The following is a 20,662-nucleotide window of genomic DNA, read 5'->3' as shown; positions in this document are numbered from 1 at the left end:
ACCTATCTGGTTCGGTTGGTCTTGTTGAGCTGGGGTGTCAGGCCGAGCGGAGCTTTGGTCTTAAAAAGCTAAGCCTGTTTTTAAATGTATCAGCCTGACCAAGTCTGTTACCTGTTATGAATATAATTATCGGCCTGTGGCCTGATTTATTTAAAAAAAATAAAAGCCTGATTTAGCTTGTTAGCCTGTTAAAAAAAAAATAAGACAAAAAAAATTTATCCAAATAGAATATACAATCAACAGCACTTAATTCAATTCTGATTCCAATAACTAATTTTGGGCATGCAAGCTCAAGCCTTCACGAGCCGAGCCAAAGGCCCTTGGTAAGCATCCCTAGTTTGAGCCATGTCATTTTTTTTTATCTCTTCCTTATGTTTACTGGCGGCATTTTATGTGTCTGCTACTAATAGCTGTTGGTTTCTTTTTTTAATTGTTTGATAACTATTTTCAAGTAGAATTATATGTAAAAAAAATTTAGAAGTTGCAGATCGATGATATTCTCATATACCTATAGCGTTTTTTTTTTCTTGATAAACAACAAGTATCCTTCACGGGGAGGGAATGTTCATGCTCTGATTTCATACTTTATAACATGAACCTACTGTTCTAAGTGAACACCACTTATGGTATATGGGTTATAGGTCAAGTCTTTAGGATATGACGACAATGGCTAAGGTCTGGTGTAAGTGATGAATATATTAAACTAAGTAAATATGCTTTGTATGAATGGATGAGTGAGTTTTATCCATCTGAAGTGTCCCTTTTGGTATTATTAACAAGCTTATATAGTCTTCGGATGTGACAGTTATAGCGGAGGTGATATTATTAGGTAGTTATAGGAATTATGACCTTATCAAGTGGTTAAGGTGATCATGGTTACAAAGAAGCGGAGAACTCTTGGTCTATGGTCCTATGATCTAGGATCGTGGTCTATGGCTCTAGTTCGAACTTCTGATCTGAGTAAGAGAGTCTTGGGCCTTTGAACGGGTTGAGTTCTTGGGCTTGAGCAAAGTGGGCCTAATTGGGGTATAAACTCGGAACACCTACAAATCCTTAGCACATAGACAATATCTTGAATCGACATTCTATGGCTACAATATGATTACATTTACATGGCCCAAAACACACTACCTCTCCCCTCCCCTCCCCCGTACCCATATTTTTTTCAGTTGTATTTCCTTCACATGGTATCATCTAACTACCGGAATGATGTATGAGAACATTAAGAGTTAGATCCAAGATGCTTATTGAATTATTTCCACGGAAGACATTAAAGGATATGATTCCTTTGCAAATTTCTCTCCCGTAACTCAACTACGTATCTCCTCACTAGAAAATGAACAACGAAATGATTAGTGTTTTGATACGTTTACTCATTTGTAGGACCAACGCCGGTACGCTATCCATAGTAGTTGCTCGCTTTTTTTCCACTCAATTCTCACCCCATACTTTTTGCCTATCCAATTCCAATTGCACATTCTCTGTCCAGGTCACAATTCCTTAGGGTCTCTCCAGCTCTTCCAATAATAAGGCTACCTCTTTGAACCTTTATACTTCACTCAATCCCTATTTCTTCCCTAACCTACCATTAGTTTCACTCCCGTCTAACTCTCTATCCTAGCACTTATACCCCTATCATCTCTTCTTGAAATCAAGTGAGTTTCTATGGTGGAAGGTGTTGAAAAGGAGGCCGAGGCGGAAAATGATGAGCTTGTTAAAGGAGGAGACCTAGTCAATGGGGATTGTAAGCAAAGAAGAGAGCATGAGATGTTCCAAGTAAAAACTTTTTTTAATTACTTTTATTTTGAAATCATTTGAAATTTGAAAAAAAATTAAAATTTAAAATTAATGAAGGGTTGAAATTGAGCTTTTTGACCCTTATAACCCTTTACTAATAATTAATTACCAAATTGACCTTCATTATAAACTATTTCAAAAATTTAACCCTCTCAAAAAACATAACACCAATCTGCCCCTGTTTGACCGTTGACCACGAAGCCTACCCGGGTACACCCCTACCTACCCGGGTATATTTTGAAATTTTTTGTTTACCCGGATAAAAAGGTGTGTACCCGGGTATTGTTCTTGATTGCTTAAATTATTTACCCGGGTACAGATTAGTGTACCCGGGTAAATCTTGTATGCCCGATTTTGGAGTTCGTGAATTATCAACTATCGTTTCCTTCTGAATAAATGAATACAGACAATTTCTGTTTCTTTGTGTGTGTGTGTTTTTTTTTTCCAATGTCTCTACTATATATTATTGTCCTTCCGTTTCTAGTATGTCAAACAATTCTATGTATAGATTTAGGAACAAATGGTTAGCTTATAATCTCCAGTGGTGTTACACGAGTTGGAATGCCAAGGTGCACTAAATTATGCGCTTGGGATAGTGGAAGGTAAGAATCTTGGTATCAACACAGTGGCAGAAGGCTTGGTGAACGATGAGAAGTGAGAACAACTTAATTTTCAACAACGGGGTTGTGCAACATACAATTCTTTGAGAATATATAAAGTGTATAGACACTAGACAATACATAATCTCACACCTTAATATATATAACATACTTTTTTAACCATCAACAGAGTCGATGATAACTTACTCAGAAAAGGATATAAATAACAAAAAGGGAAATAATAACATATAGAGTAACACATAGAATTCATTAAATTAGGCATATAACAAAATCATGACATTTTACTGCCACTACCAACACAAAAGAAACAATCCACGACAGCCTTGACAAATCCAAGGAGCAACTGATAGAGAGAACGATTAAAAGTATTAGGCCACCAACTTTTTTGCTCCAAGGATCCATGGCAACCATAAGGTGAAACTAATATCTCTGTTACAAAGTCTCAAAGTCTCTGATACAAGATTTACCCGGGTACACTCATCCATACCCGGGTAAATAATTCAAGCAATCAAGAACAATACCCGAGTACATACCTTTCTACCCGGGTAAACAAAAAATTTCAAAATATACCCGGATAGGTAGGGGTGTACCCGGGTAGGCTTCGTGGTCAACGGTCAAACAGGGGCAGATTGGTGTTATGTTTTTTGAGGGGGTTAAATTTTTGAAATAGTTTATAATGAAGGTCAATTTGGTAATTAATTATTAGTAAAGGGTTATAAGGGTCAAAAAGCCGTTGAAATTGTATAGAAATATAAAGTGTTCTAGATAGGTGGTTTGGACCCTTTACTTAGCTCATGACTTCCACTGTAGAACAAAACTTCCTTATCACAATATCCGTTAATTTGACCATACAATTAAACCACCTTCCACACTACCTAGCTACTAGCTTGTCTCCCACGATTCACGATACACTTAACTCGCATGATTCACAATACCCTCGGCTGTAAGAATCATTCACTCCATTTCATGCGCTCTAAAATATTCTCCAACATATTCCCTAAATCTGCATACAACCCACCTTTTACTACTTGGGTTATGTGGTTGTCTCCCACGATTCATTATACATTTTCTTGCTTTAACCAATTGCTCCATTGCATGCAATTTAGAATAGTTTCTCCAACTACCTATATATATATATAGGGCTCATGCCTTGAAGTTTAGATCTTCTCCCTTTTGCATTACTCTACCTCATTCTCTTACTGAATTGAGTATCGGAGTTGTTATGTCAGAAAAAAAAAAAAAAAAAGATCACATGTCGACTGAAACTTTTGCAGCAAGTTGGTAGCCCCTATACATGAATTGGTTGAAACTTTTGCAGCAAGCAGCCTCAACACTTGAACCAAGGACAACCACAATTTTTTCCTTGTTGCTCTGTTGATAACAAACTGATATCGGAGCTATTTGGCTCACAGAATTGTTTTCAAATTTGGGATTACAACAAAATCTATCTATTGTTTATTGTGATAGCCAGAGTGATATATCTGATAAAAAATCATATGTATCATGAATGGACCAAACATATTGATGTCAGATTTCACTTCATTAGAAATATTATATCCGATGGATTTATCAGAGTTGAAAAAAAGAAAACTACTTCAGACCAGACATGATTACAAAACCTATCACGACAATAAAATTCCACCATTGCTTGAACTTGGTTGGCATCTGCAAGACATAATTCTTTATCGATATTTATTGGAGAAGACTGACTGAGACATATTTTAAAGGTGGAATTATGTTACTTTATCCCTATATCTGCTAGAGGGGGAGGGTTGCTGTGTCGGTAAAAGAAAAAAAAATGATCACATGTTGGCTGCAATACTTGAACCAAGGACATCCACATTTTTTTCCTTCATGATAAAGGATACTATCATAATCTACAATAAATCACAATCTACAATAATTTTTGCCACCCAATTCCCAATTACAGCATACAATTTGCAATCAAATTGCAGAATCCAACCACCTCATTTTCATCAACAATAGGGGCGCACATTCATCTGGTTTAGGTATCAATGAGAGTTAAAAACTCCTCTTCCATAGTTTTTTCTTTGTACCCAACACTATGTATGTGAGGATATTGGGTGTGTTGGAATTTGGATTTGAGTGCTTGTATTGTTTTCACCTTTTGTACTTGACATGTCTTTTGCCCGTGGAGCAAGCACACGGCCGAATTATATTAATACCTGTGTTTTGTGTATGTGTCATTTTAATTTTACCTCTTACTTTCTCTATCTCGTTCAACTTTATTTCAATCCGTTTTTTTTTTTGTGTGTGGCTCTTTTCATAATAGGAGTTCCTATGGATAAACAACCACTAGTCCCCTAACTAACATCAACTCACAAAACACGTGGAACAACCACGGAAATGAGACCAAATTTAACACAGCAACATAGTCCATCCATGTCGGATTGAACAAGAAAAAGGTTAGGATTTAACTAAATGCTGAAAAATAACCTTAAAAGGCTTAAAATTAATTATTTCCTAAATGGCCAAAAAACTAATATCTCCCTGTTAGAAATTCACCCTCTAAAAGTTTTTAATCTTCCTTCAGTGTTCCTATGGTAGGGCTATTATTCATATAATCTTCCCAAAGCTCTCGCCCAAACAAACCCATTCAATGCTTCTTTGATCCTTGTGATCCTCTTGCCCTCGCTATCCTCTTAACCCACACTCTTATAATTGGTCTAGTCGTTATTGTCAATGTGTAGCAACATGATAGGAGTTAAAGCTCCAAAATTCATGGAAAGACAGAACAGAACGATAACCAGAGGAAAAACAACTGACTTATTGATTCAATGCTTCAATACATGGATGAACTCCAACAAAAATGGCTTCTCCCTAAACTAATACACATGCAAAAGGCTACTATAGTAGGCTACAGTTATACTACCGATTTGTCACCTTTACAATTAATGTAATTATTATTCAGGGATGACTAATTACATAACAATAAGTCAACATTGGGTATTGTATGCAACAGGATTACTCAATAATACAAGTGCCTTGTGTATATCCCTAGTTATTTGAATGCGCTATCAAGAGAACTGACAAAGGCTTTGTATCCTATGACAAAAATTCTCATAAGACAAATAATTTCCAGTGGAATCCTGGTAAGACTTCACACATTTCCTTACAGAAATAGGTATATCAAGATAAAAAATTATGTACTAGGAATATCAAGTTTTAGTTTCAGATATATGTTACCTAGATGAATTTCAGGAAGTTAATGCAAAAACTACATCAACAGACAACGCAAAATGTTAGAACAATATTGGTAAAAAGTCTAGCAAAAAAACTTAATCCTTTACATGTTTTGAATGCTAGTAAGAACAGAACAAAATCCTGAATCGTAGAGTATAAGAAAAAATCAGGAGCTCATACTTATGCAGCATCCTCTCCTAACAGAAATTCTATAACGTTGTTGCAATAAAGATTAGGCCACCCAACTTTATGTATTTGAAACAAATGTTTCCTTCATTATTCAATAAAAACCCAAGATTCCTTCATTGTTCTAGTGTGAAGTGTGTTATATGTGCAAACATACACCAAATTCTTACCCTACTTAACCATATACATCCCAACCTTTCTCCTTAATCCACGGTGCCAAGTGGGACCCAAGCTCTAGATGGTTCATCACTTTCATTGATAACCACACTAGAGTTAAACATGGGTATTCCTTATGAAAGAAAAGTCATCGTGGGCCAAATATTTGAGAATTTCAACAACATTGTACAAAGAAAGTTTCAGACTAGAATTCATGTACTATGAACTGACAGTTGTCGAGAATATCATCACTCCATGCTTGGGTCCTTCCTCCAAAAACATGGATTATCCATCAAAGTTCATGTGTGTACGTACACCCCTTTGAATTCCTCAAGCGTTTCCGCTTCCTCTTTGCAGCTACACCATCTATGCCATGTAATGCAGGTTTCTCCGGAAGCAACTGCGATACTCTATGTAATAAATCACCATTCTGAACTTGATCAACATTTTCCTCATTAATGACCGAGTCATTTAAAGGTTGCATGCCAGAATCAGTGATATAAAATCCGCATGCTGCATGGAGTGTCTGAAAAATTTTCTTTTGCGGAGATATATATTTAATTCCCCTTCTTTTATTAGTTGGATGATGTTGCAAAGTCCATCCTTCTGCTAGCAGATGCTTCTTTGCTTTCTGTATGCATTTTCTTTTATCAACCCAGTTCTTCTTGAATGCATGTGAGTAATATTCCACAACAGCTTGAGGACAAAACTCCGGTTCATCTGCAAATTCTGGTTCATCTACAACTTCAACAGGAGGAGGTGGCAAAATTGCAGGAGAAGTATCTGGATCCTGAATCTTTTCAGATGGATAAAGAGGCACTTGTGAAAGATGTGAGTCAAAGGTATGATCCATTATACTCTCATCATTTTGAAACTCTGGTAGAACTTTTTGTAAAATAATAGAAAAGTACTCATCAACTACATCCAATACCATGTCTCTCCACAAGTCCTTCACATTGAATGTCCACTCCCCAATCCTGTTAAAATCCCCTCTTCCCCGTAAACCATGCCAGATATGCTTTGCTGAAACTGCAACACATGATGTCCTCTCACACTCCTCAATCAATTCAAGAAACACCCATTTCCCTCGCTGCTCCCACTTCTCTGTAACTTCATCCCAGTCCTGAGTAATCCGCAGTTGGTGAATTCCAATATCCATTTCATCATCCAAATCTGGGAAAAAGACACTCCTCTCCTCCATCCCATCATTGTGATCAAATATAACACCTTCCCACCAAACTCCGTGATAGCTCACATCAACACATAGACCAAATTCAAGGCTCCTTCTATCAAACTCAATCAAAAGAGGCAGTGGCCTAATTAAACCGCGCTTATAGCAATCTAAAAAACAACTTTTACCATCCAAAGCATAAGAAACACTCATTACAAAGTCAAGATTATTAATCCCATCATCATCTAAAATATTCTCATATCTGACATGGCGCTTCATCTTCCCACAATCGATAACTGTCCCCAGGTGCCATGACCCCAGAAACCCATCCTCTACACTCCTCACCTGAAAAATTCCAAAAAAAAAAAAAAGCAAAACTTTTCAAATTCCTGAAACGAAAATTTCAGATACATTAAAAAAACACAAACTATTATGTTATCATAAACATAAACATTATTGCCTCAAAAAAAAAAAAACACTATCATTTAAATGAAAGTTAAAGAATTGCGAAAAATAAATCAATTAAAAAAACCCAGAAATTCCATTAAAAAAAAAAGAACGATCATTTAAATGACAAAAGTTAGAATTGCGAAAAATAAATCAATTAAAAAAAACCCAGAAATTCCATTAACAAAAAAAAAAAAGCGATCATTTAAATGACAAAAGTTAAAGAATTGCGAAAAATAAATCAATTAAAAAAGACCCAGAAGAAATATTTACCAAAACAAAAAAAACCCAGAAATTCCATTAACCAAAAAAAAAGAGAGAGTATTTTTTTCAAGAAATTGACATTACGTACCTCAACACGTTCATTGATTCGAAGCTTCTTTTTGGTGAAGCCTCTTTGACGCTTCTTGATCCCAGAATCCATCACTAACCCGAAGATGGGGTGTTGAGAAAACAGCCAAAGATAGAAACTTGGATCGCAATCTGCTAAAGTACGCTTAGTGTGCACAAATGTTATGCTCACAGAAGACAGAGGAGAGAAGAGAGAAAAGAGAAGACACGTTTGTTACGTTGAGTTGTGATGAGTGGGGAATGATTGTGTTTTGAAGGCGTTTTTGTTTGTGAGCGGGAAATTCTCTCGTCGCGGCTTCCTTACTCGCTAAGCATTAACGTTATTAATAGCCCTTGGGTGTTAGTTTTTTTATATTATTTATTTTAAAAGTTGAAACCTTATGTTAGAGGAAAAAATATTTTTACAGCTATTTTAGATAAAATTATTTATAGCTACCGTAAAAACTACGTCGTTTTGATTAATGAAGGATGTTTCTGTAATATTAGGTGAATTAATGAAGAGTGTTTCAGTAAAATATATAAGTTAAAAAATAAATAAAAATACAAAAATACCCTTCATTAATTCACCTAAAATTACAGAAATACCATTCATTAATTAAAACGACGCAGTTTTTGGGTAGCTGTAGATAACCTTATCTAAAGTGATTGTAGAAATATTTATCTCATATATATACATATACATATATATATATATATATATATATATATATATATATATATATATATATCATATATGGGATAGGATATTGTGACACCCAAGTTATGTTACACCTATGTGACACCCAGTCAATCTCACCGTTAGATCGCTTATGTTAATCCAACGGTTATATTTATTTCCATCTTTGTATGATCACGATTTCCCAAATTTAATATGTTATATTTATTTCTACATTTGTATGGTTATGATTTCCCATATTTAATGCTTTCACTTTAAATTTGGGAAATCATGACCATACAAAGATGGAAATAAATATAACCGTTGGATCAACATAAGCGATCTAACGGTGAGATTGATTGGGTGTCACATGGGTGTAACATAACTTGGGTGTCACAATATCCTATCCCTTCATATATATATATATATATATATATAAGGGAAAATATTTTCTCCTTTTAAAAGAGAAAATGTTTCTCATGTTAGTGACTCATAACACAAGTGGGCCCCACAAAATAGTGGAAAGTGAAAAAAATTCTGGGTGGGACCTACTTGTGCTTTGAGTCACTTACATAAAAAAAAAGGTGCAAGTTTTTTTTTTTAATTAATCCAACCCAACCATTGTTATGATCATTTACATAAAAAATAAATTGAAAAAAGGTGTCAATAATAAACAAACCCAGATGTCCAATATTATGGGATCAAGTATGTCTGTTATTGGGCGTAACATAGAGAGAACATAGATCTTTTCCCTACTTCAAGGTGAAAAAATAAGATAAGAAGAAGAAGGAGATAAGTTAATTCGATTTCAAATTTCAACAGCAAAATAGGAACATAACTCTAATCGTGGATTAATTCAAAGGAATGGATTCTTCGTGGCTTTCGTTTTTTTGTATTTTTATGGTTTTTGCCATGATCAATTATATCATGTTCAAGGAAGTTTGAAAATTATATTCATCCAATAGAATTATCATGCCATTAATCATTGATTGGATTTAGATTCAAATATAAATTCAGGTTGTAAATTACGCAAACTGATAGAGAGAAATGGGAGGAGAGAGAAAGAGTGTGAGAGGTAGTAAGGAGAAAGAAAATGGGAAAATGGTTTATTTTATTCCGCAAATCTCCATCATTGGATGAGATTGTAATCTAACAGTGTTAAAAGAGGTAGGCAAAGGTAGACAGAATAACCTATCCCAATAAAAAGATAACCTTTTCAAATTTTTTTTTTTGCTATTTTACAAATATACTTCTGGTGATATATATATGTTAAAAGGTATAAAAAAAAAACCCTTAAAAAAATGTCTTACGGAATGAATAAAAAAATTTAAACTTATTCATAATAAAAACGGATGGCTATAATAAAAAATTTAAACTTATTCATAATAAAAACGGATAGCTATAATAAAAAATTAAATATAACTATTTAATTTCCTCTTCCTCCGTTTGTATTCTGATAAACATCATGTATCATTGTTTTTAAATAATTTTTCAAACATTTGACGCACAGAAATAATGTCATCTATAAATGATGAAAATGTGAAATGTATCTATATATGGACAAAGTAAATATTCGGTCAAAGTAAAAATATTCAGTCAAAGACCAATTGAAAAGGTAACAGTGAATTTTTCAATTGAAGTAAGAAATAAAAGCCCAAATTTCATGAATGATATTATTCCAGATTTTCTTTGCATTTTAAACTTTTGTTTTAAAAATAACAAGGTAAAATAAAGATAAGAAAAGAAACCAGGAAAAGAGACAAATACAAATAAATAAAAAGGACGCAACGTGCTGGACAAATTTTGTTTCTAAATACAGATATTGAAATTAGTAAAACTTTTGATAATTAGAAAAATGGTTACGGAATTCCTCAAATGTAAGAGAATGACTATACTGAAATAAAAAGAGAACCTCGTCAAACTTTTTTTTTTTTCTATTTTGGAATAAAAACGGCATGATCTCATCACTTGAACAGCAATTACAAGAATTTGATTTTAATATAATCACATTCAAAATAATTTATAATCTTACATTATCCTCAAATCATACGATACTAACTATTTAAAGTTTAAACATGAGATATAGAAGTTTCCAAAAAGAAAGGAGATATATAGAAAAAAGTATACTAGAAAAAAAGAAAATTATTTAATATTAAGTATGTATAACATAATATACTTATTCATAATAAAAACGGATGGCTAAAAAATATCTTAAAAAAATGGGTTACAAAGTGAATAAAAAAAGATGGGTTCGTTTTTTTTGCAGTTATTGCAGATAAGTTATCTGCAGTAAGCCCAGTACGACGTCATTTTGTGGCAGAAATCATGGTATTTTTGTAATTTTAATTTATTTCAGGGTTATAATAGTCTTTATATTTATAATTTTTTAAAATTTCAATACCAAAACGACGTCATTTTGGTAATAAATGCAGATAACTTCTCTGCAGTATAACTGTAGAAATATTTTTCCCAAAAAATATAAACTTATTCATAATAAAAACAGACAGCTAAAATGAAAAAAATAAATAATAACTATTTTATTTCCTCTGACTTCCTCCGTTTGAATTCTGATAAACAACATGTATAATTGTTTTTCAAAATATTTTTGAAACATTTAATGGACACAAATAATGTCATATATTTATGATGAAAATGTGAAATGTATTAGTACCAAAAAAAAAAATGTGAAATGTATGTATGTTAAATACTGTGTCAAAGTAAAAATATTCAGTCAAAGACAAATTGAAAAGGAAACCGTGAATTTTTCAATTGAAGTAACAAATAAAAGCCTAAATTTCATGACTGAGATTATTCCAGATTTTCTTTGCATTTTTAACTTTAAAAAAGGTTATTTTTTCTGCTCTTATTGTAGATAAGTTATCTACATTAAACTCAAAATGACGTTGTTTTATGGCAGAAATCAAGATATTTTTATGGGAAAGGATATTATAACAACCAAGTTGTGTTACTACCATGTTACTACCAATCAATCTCACCGTTAGATCGATTATGTTGATTCAACGATTATATTTATTTTCATCTTTGTATGGTTATGATTCCCAATATTTAAAGTGAAAGCATTAAATATGGAAAATCATAACCATACAGAGGTGAAAATAAATATGAAATATTAAATTTGGAAATCATGACAATACAAAGATGAAAATAAATATAACCGTTGGATCAACATAATCGATCTAACGGTGAGATTAATTGGTAGTAACTTCATAATTGGTGTGACGTATAAGGCATGATAATATAAGCTTATACTATACATTATGACATTTTCAGTCATTTGGTCTGACCATCGTATAGTATAAGCTTATACAGCATAATCCCTTAATACGCATCAAAATGATGTATAACTTAATTTGGCCTAAAGGTAAGGGATAAGGCCTGATAAGATATTGATGTATTAACATCGTTGACCAATGTAATTCTCAAAAATTAATATATTATTTTAATATTAGTCTATTAAAATAAAAATTAATTTTTCAATATATTAATTTTTAAAATATTAAATATTTTTATTTTTATAAAAATTAATTTATATTTTGGACACACTGATCAATAAACTTTTATGAAAATTAATATTATATGACATTTTTTGAATAATTATATAAATTCTTTATTAAAAGATATTTTTATACTATATAATATTATAAAGTGTATTACCAAATACTAGATGATATTATCTTATACAATATATATATATATATATATATATATATATATATATATATATATATATATATATATATATATAAGGAGAGTTCAATGTTAGAAACTTTGCTTATGTTTCACTCCCTGCTTAATTCTCAAAATTGTGTTCACACTACATGGCATATAAAAACTTTCCTTTCTGGGTAAATTGGAAAAATAATTTATATTAAAAATTGAATTTTATTTTGTAAATCGAAAAATAAATGATGACCTGTGGTGGCAGACAAGGCATCGAATGTCCCACGACCCATCACATTGGTATCTAAAAAGAAATCAGCTGTTTTAATTGCTTTTTACATTGGAATTGGTCATCTTATCTATAATTCGAAATTTGAAATGGTTTAAAATTTTGAATTTAAATATGAATGGTGGGAAAAGAATTTGAAAGGTTTGGGTGGCACTCAGCTAATTGAATCAGACGAAATTTTTTTCTTTTGTTGCTTGGTTCTATAAAAGGGAACATTGTGCATTGGTATTTCGTTTTTTCCCTCCCTTATTCAATTGTTCATCTTTTTCGTCTTTTCTGTGTCCTGATTCTTTTCGTTTTTTCGTCTACTGCCTCTTTTCGTGTTTTCCTTCTTCCCAGAAGAAATGATTTCCATATATGATTTTATAAAGGATCTTAATCCTACAAAGGAGGACTGGAGGATTAAGGTTAAGGTTGTTCGTTCTTGGCAGGTTCCTGACTTTCAACATAAAGGTTTAGACGACAATGTTGAGATCGTTCTGTTGGATGAACGGGTATATAATACTGATCATTTTTTTATTGTTTTCGTCACTGTTGTTATGATTTTCGTTTTGTGTTGTTGATACTTTGTCTTTCCCTTTTTTTGTAGGGTGGAAGGATCCATGCCACTGTCAAGGGAACTCTGCAGGTCCGGAAGGAAAAAAATTACGGACGTTTATTTTATAAAAAATTTCGGAGTTGGATTCAGTAGCGGTAATTTTAGGCCAACCCAACATGATTATCCTCTGTCTTTCAACTTGAGGACTGATGTTCGATCGATTGTTCAACCTAATTTTCCTGCGAATGTATTTGATTTTGTTGATTACGATGTTATTGAGAAAGAATCGTCTGATTCTCCTTATTTAGTAGGTAATGTTATGTAATGTTTAATGACCGTTGTTGATTAATAATGTTTTGCAATTTTAATTATAAAATTAGTGTTGTCTTCTTTGCTCTGTAGACGTCATTGGTTTACTGTCAGGAGTTGGGGAAGTTTGCGAGCATGTAATTTTCGGCAGGAAAACAAAGATGATTGTGTTAGAACTTGACAATCTTAGGTATACAAAATGTTGATTTTTTATACAGTGTCTTAACCGAATTAAATTGTTTGTAACCTTCTTCTGTCTGCTTCCAATGTAAAGGGGTCAAAAGCTGGAATGCACTTTGTGGGAGCATTATGTGGATGAGGTACAATCTTTTTTGGCAAGCAATGACACTCCTCGTAAGGTGATGATTGTTCAACTAGGGAGGATAAAGGGTTTTAGGGGTATGTGTTTTGTTGCGTTTTTTTTTTCTACATGTATCTGATTTAATTTTTTTGTCAAGCAATTATTCCTCATAAAGTAATTTTGTTTCTTCATTGTTTATGTATTGGATAGGTAAAATTGGGTAACAAATACAAAATATACGACAAAAATTGTCATGGATTCGAATTTGCCTGAGATTGTGGAGTTCAAAAAATGGTTTGCATATTATCCTTTGTGCTGCTGCTGCTGTGATTTTTTTTTTTGTATATAAACTTATGTTGTTATGAATGTTTACATTTTAGAAGTTGCAGTTTGTTTGTCAGATCGTTTTTCCTTCTGTTCATTTGCAGACGTCTTTTTTTGATAGCAGATAAACGTTACACTTTCTACTAACTTGGAAGAACGATAGAACAAAGATTGTAAATCATTATTAATCAACAGAAAGATGGAAATTGTAAATCAACGTGTATATTAACCAAGAATAGCAGATAAATGTTTGTAAATTGAAGAAAGTGTAATGTTTAAGAAATATATTAACCAATAATCCTTAACTTAATTAACATTTGTGTAAGGTTGCAATACAACATAATTATATTGATAAACTTATATTGATAAGCCTTATATATAATAAAACTTATGTTGAATAATAAATTATTATATTTAACAACAAAATTATTTATTTATGCATTTCCCAGAAATAAATCCAACTCAATTTATATTAAATTTACTGGTCATTTATAATAATTCTATTTATAAATTTCCAACTCAATTTATATTAAATTTACTAGTCATTTATAATAATTCTATTTATAAATTTCACATTAATTTATACTTAAGGTAAATTAATTATTGGAGCTTAACGATTTTCAGTTTATATATTTGAAATTTTATTTAAATATAACTATATTTCAGAATATATTACGGTTTGGTCTTTTCATTTTAATTGTAATTTTAAAATTACAACTGGCCATTGATAAAATTAAAGCAATATGGTTTTTGTTCCTTGTGTAGAAATGTAAGTTTGCGCCTTTTTTTCAATGATGTTGTAAAAAAACATTTTTAATTAGAAACTCTAGAGACAGTCCTTTCATCTTCCCTCCATCAGCAAAAAACATATTTTTATCTGACTGTTCCATTTCTTCCAAGCAAGTTCAGCGCTGTCAAACTTGCTCTTTTTAGTAGTTCCTGAATCTAAAAAAACATATTGGATGCTGTAAAACTTAGTCATTTATTCCAACCAGTTTCGGCGCTGTGATGAATAAACATCAATCAGATTTCCAAACTCCCCCAAATAAGAGAAGAAGCACGAACCATTTAAAAAATATTTTGAGTAATTCTTCGACCTCAGGCTGTCGTGTGTTGTCTCCATTTACTGGTAAGTGCGAAACGCTATCCTTCTATCTAAACCTTGGAATAAATGAGCTTTTTTTTCCTTCGTAAAAAAATTACATCTATATATCATACATGGTCCTATTCTTAATATTTGGTTAATTTTTTTTGTTAAGTTCCTCACAATATGCTTTGTTCATAATTTCGCTTTATTTTTCTCTCCTCACCAACTTTGTCTTTGTTAACCCTTTTTTTTCGTTGTATTTCTAAATTTTGTTCAGATGCTTTTCTTACGGAGGATTCTATAAAAAACATAACGCTTGTAGAAATTGATAAGGTGTTGCAAAGCAACGGTAAATCCCTTTCTGAGTACCCATCCATGCCGAGTATCATCGGTGAATCTTTATTGGATATGTAGAATAGATTGGTGATGGATGAATTGTTGTATGACGGTTTGTCTTTGAAAAAAGAGCATGACAGACTACTGAATTCACTCACTGATGAGCAGAGGGTTGTTTATGACAAAATAATTTCAATTGTTTCAGTAGGTAAAGGGTTTTTTTTTTCCTGTACGGATTTGGTGGTACTGGAAAAACATTTATTTGGAACACCCTGTCAGCATTTGTTCGATCAAGAGCTGGAATAGTGCTTAATGTTGCTTCTAGCGGAATTGCTTCACTTCTACTTCCGAGAGGACGTACGGCACATTCTAGATTTCGTATTCCTATTTATATCACCGAAGATTCAACGTGTAATATAAAACAAAATTCTACTTTGGCAGAGTTGTTGTCAAAAACAAAGTTAATCATTTGGGATGAGACCCCGATGGTACACAGATTTTGCTTTGAGGCTCTTGATAGAACACTTAAAGATGTTCTTAGATTTTATGATACCAGCTGTGTTGATATGCCCTTTGGTGGAAAAGTTGTCGTTCTAGGAGGTGACTTTCGGCAAATATTACCGTCATTCCACATGGCAGTAGACAAGAGATAGTTCATGCAACCATCAATTCTTCCTATCTATGGTCCTATTGTCATCTGTTATCTTTGACCAAGAACATGCATCTTAATTCTGGAAGTAGCACTAATAATTCGTTGGAAATAAAAGAATTTTCTGAGTGGCTGCTTAAAATAAGAGATGGTGATCTTGGAGATGATGTTGATGGAGAATCTATTATAACAATTCCAGATGAATTATTGATCAAAGGTTCAGAAGACCCACTTTCAGATATTGTTGATTTTGTCTACCCGAATCTGATGGATAATATATTAAATCCGACTTTCTTTAAAGAACGTGCTCTTCTAACTCCTAAATTGTCCAATGTTGCCATGTTAAACGAGCACCTAATGGCCGTGATTCTGGGTGAAGAAAGGACATTTTTGAGTTCAGATAAGGTTTTGAAACAAGACGGTAATTCATCTCTTGAGGATGACGAAATCTCCCCTGAAATCTTAAATACATTCTCATGTTTGGGGATTCCTGATCATAAATTAACTTTGAAGGTTCAAGTACCGGTTATGCTATTGAGAAATATTGATCAATCAAGAGATTTATGCAACGGTACGAGATTACTTATTACAAAATTGGGGAATCATGTTGTTGAGGCAATTGTTCTTACAGGAAACAATATAGGAGATACTGTGTTAATCCCTAGAATGACGATGAGCCCATCGGGTCATACATTTCTAGTAAACTTCCAAAGAAGACAATTCCCCTTGGTAGTTTCGTTTGCGATGACTATCAACAAAAGTCAAGGTCAGTCGCTGTCTCATGTTGGCATTTATCTTCCTAGGCCTGTCTTCACTCATGGGCAATTATATGTGGCATGTCGAGTATCGGTTGGGAATGTTTCTTATTATAATGCTGTCAACATGACATTTAGATTTTTTTAATGTACAATTTGCTGTCAACCATGGAATTTACTGTGTTTAAATTATTATATTCTTTTTTTATGTCACACGAACAAATCGATTTTTTTTATTAATTCGTTTACGGGACAAACAAACCGATTTCTTTCTTCTCCGTGCATCGCACGGGTAATCAACTAGTTATTTTATACAATACCGTGCGAAACGCTGGATAGTATTAAAATTCAATCAGGTCTTATACAATCAGGCCTTATACTATCAGGTCTTATACTATCTGGTCTTATATTATACTATGCACCAAACATGCCCAAAATATCCTTTCCCTATTTGGATTCCTTACATCTAGGGGTGTTCATCAATCGATCCAAACCGATTTAAACCGCGATAACCGAACCGAAAAACCGATAACCGAACAAACCGGAAACCAAAAAATCGAAAACCGAAAAAAAAAACCGCAACTTTTAATTGGATTGGATCAATTTTCAGATTGCTTAATGAAAACCGATCCAATTCAAACTGATCCAATATATTAATTCTCCTTTGCTTATTTTGGTCTTTCTCCAATCATAATCCAAAAATTTCTAAACCCAAGACCCATTAACCCATCAACTAAATCCAAGAAAAAATCTAGTCACATCTTATCAACAAAATTTCATCTGCGTAGAGCTTCATATCTCATTGTCCCCCCAAAAAAACTATATTATCGTTTACTGATCCTTTTGTATTTCAATTTTTTTTACAAAGCCTATATATATAAAAGATGTTATCTGCATAAAACAAATTTTAGAATTTTCAAAAAATCGAAAACCGATCCAATCCAAACCGAAAAAAATTGTATTGGATCGGATTTGAAAAAAAGTCCAAACCGAATAGATGATTACATGGTCAAACCGAAGGGATTGGATCAGATGATTTTTGCTTCCAAAACCGATCCAATCCAAACCGCGAACACCTCTATTCACTACTGAGTGGTGTAGCCATGTTTTATTTAGACAGGGCATGAGTTCCGACTATATTTCAATAAATTTTATTTATTATATATAATTATATAAGTAATGAGAGATGTTATACTTACAACCTATTTTCTGTTACAACCTATTTTTCTTTACAATCTCTTACAATCAATATCTTAACCGTTGATTTTCATTAATCAACGGTTAAGATTTATTGTGAATTAATAATTATTTAATAAATTTTATTTGCAAAAATCTTAACCGTTGATTGACGGAAATCAACGGTTAAGATATTGGTTGTAAAGGAAAATAGGTTGTAAGTATAACATTCCCCATAAGTAATTATAATTGGGTCCTAACTAAAATTGTAAGTTGGTCCTAACTAAAATTATGACAGTGGTATTAGACGAAGATTTGAAGCTACTTTGCGTGTGATAATAGATTGCTTTCTTCTTAATTTCTTCTTTTTCTTCTTTCATCTTTTTTCAATTAGGTTTTCTTCTAACTTTTTTTTTCTTATTCGCACTCACCACCGGAACCCAGTCATTCTGCGACAAGATACGATATTTCGTTCCTTTCTCAAGATTTAACGGATACATGTTCTTGGAATATGCATTGGTAATTATATTGTCCGATGGGAAAAAAATCGATTTACATTTTTGAACCTTGTAAAAAAGAAATAATTTATTTTTGCTGACCATAATTGTTTATTGGGTGTTTCAATTCAAACATGAGTGAAATTCTTGCCCTTTTTTTGGGATAGGATATTGTTACTACAAAATAATATTTTTTTTTTTGGGTAAGCTACTACAAAATAATGTTACTACATATCTTAACCGTTGATTTTCGCCAATCAACAGTTATTATTTTCACAAATTAAACTCATTAATTAATTATTAATTCGCAATAAATGATAACCGTTGATTGGCGGAAATCAACGGTTAAAATATGATAGTAATACTGGTAGTAACATTATTTGATAGTAACAATATCTTATCCTTTTTTATTTACAACTTTTTTGTGTGTGGTTGTATTTATTGATTTTATTTCTTTGAAAAAACTGGAGTGTTGTTTTATGTTTACCTTTTTCTTAAAATTATTTTAGTGTAGAGCTACAATTGCTATTAATAATGGAATTAAATTGTTTCTTGGTGTTATTTGAATTTGATTTCACAACAGGAATGAAAATTTTGAAGATTAATTAGTGAAAACTATTAAAGAAAAAAATCAATGAAGATATATGCATATATATGGAATATGAAAATTTCTTGTACATACGTATTAAAAAGTTCTTTTTTTTGTATTCTTAAATTTTTAAAAATATCTAAACACTGATTAAATGATTTATGTGGATCTAATGTCATTTAAATGATTTTAGACATTTGTTGTTGTTTGTTCCATGTTTCTTTTTAATTGTGAAGTTTGTTGTATCCCTCTATGTTGATGTTCTTCATAGGTCACGACTAGGGGTGTAAATGAGGCCAGGTTAGGTCAGGTTTTGGCTTTAATAGTCTAAGCCTATGAGAAATATTTAGAGCTTATACTGGCCTATTATCCTATTAAAGGCTTGATTTATGGGTCTGGCCTGACCTATTTTAAAAAATTAAAAACCTAATACGGCATGTAAGGCCTACCAAGTTGTAAACTAAGTTTATAAACTCAAACGAAATTGAAATATATAAGATAAAATTTCTTATTCACAAAAATCACATGAAATAAATTTTCATTAACATCACATGAAATAATGTTCATAAAGATCACATGAGAATATTCATAAAACTAACATGAAAATTTCAAATATGTATATATACATATAATTTGCACTTTATTTACTAATTTAATTTTATATTATATTTTAAACTTTAAATAAATATTTACTATTTGTTAAAATAACATAAATCCTATAACTTTGAAAATCAATGTTATAAATCATGATCTCAGAATATGTCTTTAAGTGAATAATATATGTCATAAATATATTATATTATTAAAAAAATTAAAAGGTTAGCCTGGAGATATGTCAAATTTTTCCTAATAGATTTGTGTAATTACGATAAATATTTTGATAATTTGATATGTCAAATTTTTTGGCCTCGCTAAAATTAAATCTTAGCTCCGCCACGGTCACTACTTACAATAAACTAAAATATTGTGCCAATAATGAAATGTTTGCTTGTTTCAATGTACCTTCCAGTGAATAAAGTGCTCATCTCGCGTATGTTTATCAGAGCATAAATTAATTCGGTGATTAGCATTAACAAAATGGTGAAACAAGTAGTCATGCAGTAGACAAAGGTAATTAGCATCATTCTAGAGAATCGAACACATGATTCACACGAAAGAGTTTGTTATATGAGACAAAGATGGAGTGAGGATCTAGAAACCGATCCTAGACAAAATGTTAACACTGTTGTTAGCTTACCAACATACACATAAGATGGTGACCACAAGTGAATTGCCTAAGAATCGAATCAAGTTAATTTTGAAAATGACCCATTGACCCAAAACTTATTAATTAATCAACAGTTGATTTCCACCAATCAACGGTTATCATTTATTTAGAATCAAACTTATTAATTAATCATTAATTTACAATAAATGATAACCGTTGATTGACAAAAATTAATGGTTAAGATTTGGTGTCAAATTTCAAAATTTGGCTGTCAAAGAATACTGCCCCATATATATATATATATAGAGATAGGATCATTTGACTAGTGCAAAAAAAT

General features: G+C 32.0%; 1 protein-coding gene across 1 annotated transcript; it reads left to right on the top strand.

The window, feature by feature from the left end:
- The first annotated feature begins 16,170 nt into the window (after positions 1-16,170).
- LOC133317403 (uncharacterized) lies at positions 16,171-17,004 on the top strand. The gene has a single exon (XM_061519266.1). It carries the CDS (start codon positions 16,171-16,173, stop codon positions 17,002-17,004), a length of 834 nt encoding a protein of 277 aa, XP_061375250.1.
- Positions 17,005-20,662: the final 3,658 nt, after the last annotated feature.

This window comes from Gastrolobium bilobum, unplaced genomic scaffold, assembly GCF_033153095.1.
Source record: "Gastrolobium bilobum isolate Gb01-03AN ecotype WA unplaced genomic scaffold, APGP_CSIRO_Gbil_v1 utg74915, whole genome shotgun sequence".
Taxonomy (NCBI): Eukaryota; Viridiplantae; Streptophyta; class Magnoliopsida; order Fabales; family Fabaceae; genus Gastrolobium; species Gastrolobium bilobum.
The sequence above is the reverse complement of the archived record's forward strand: the minus strand, read 5'-3'. Positions and strand labels throughout refer to the sequence as shown.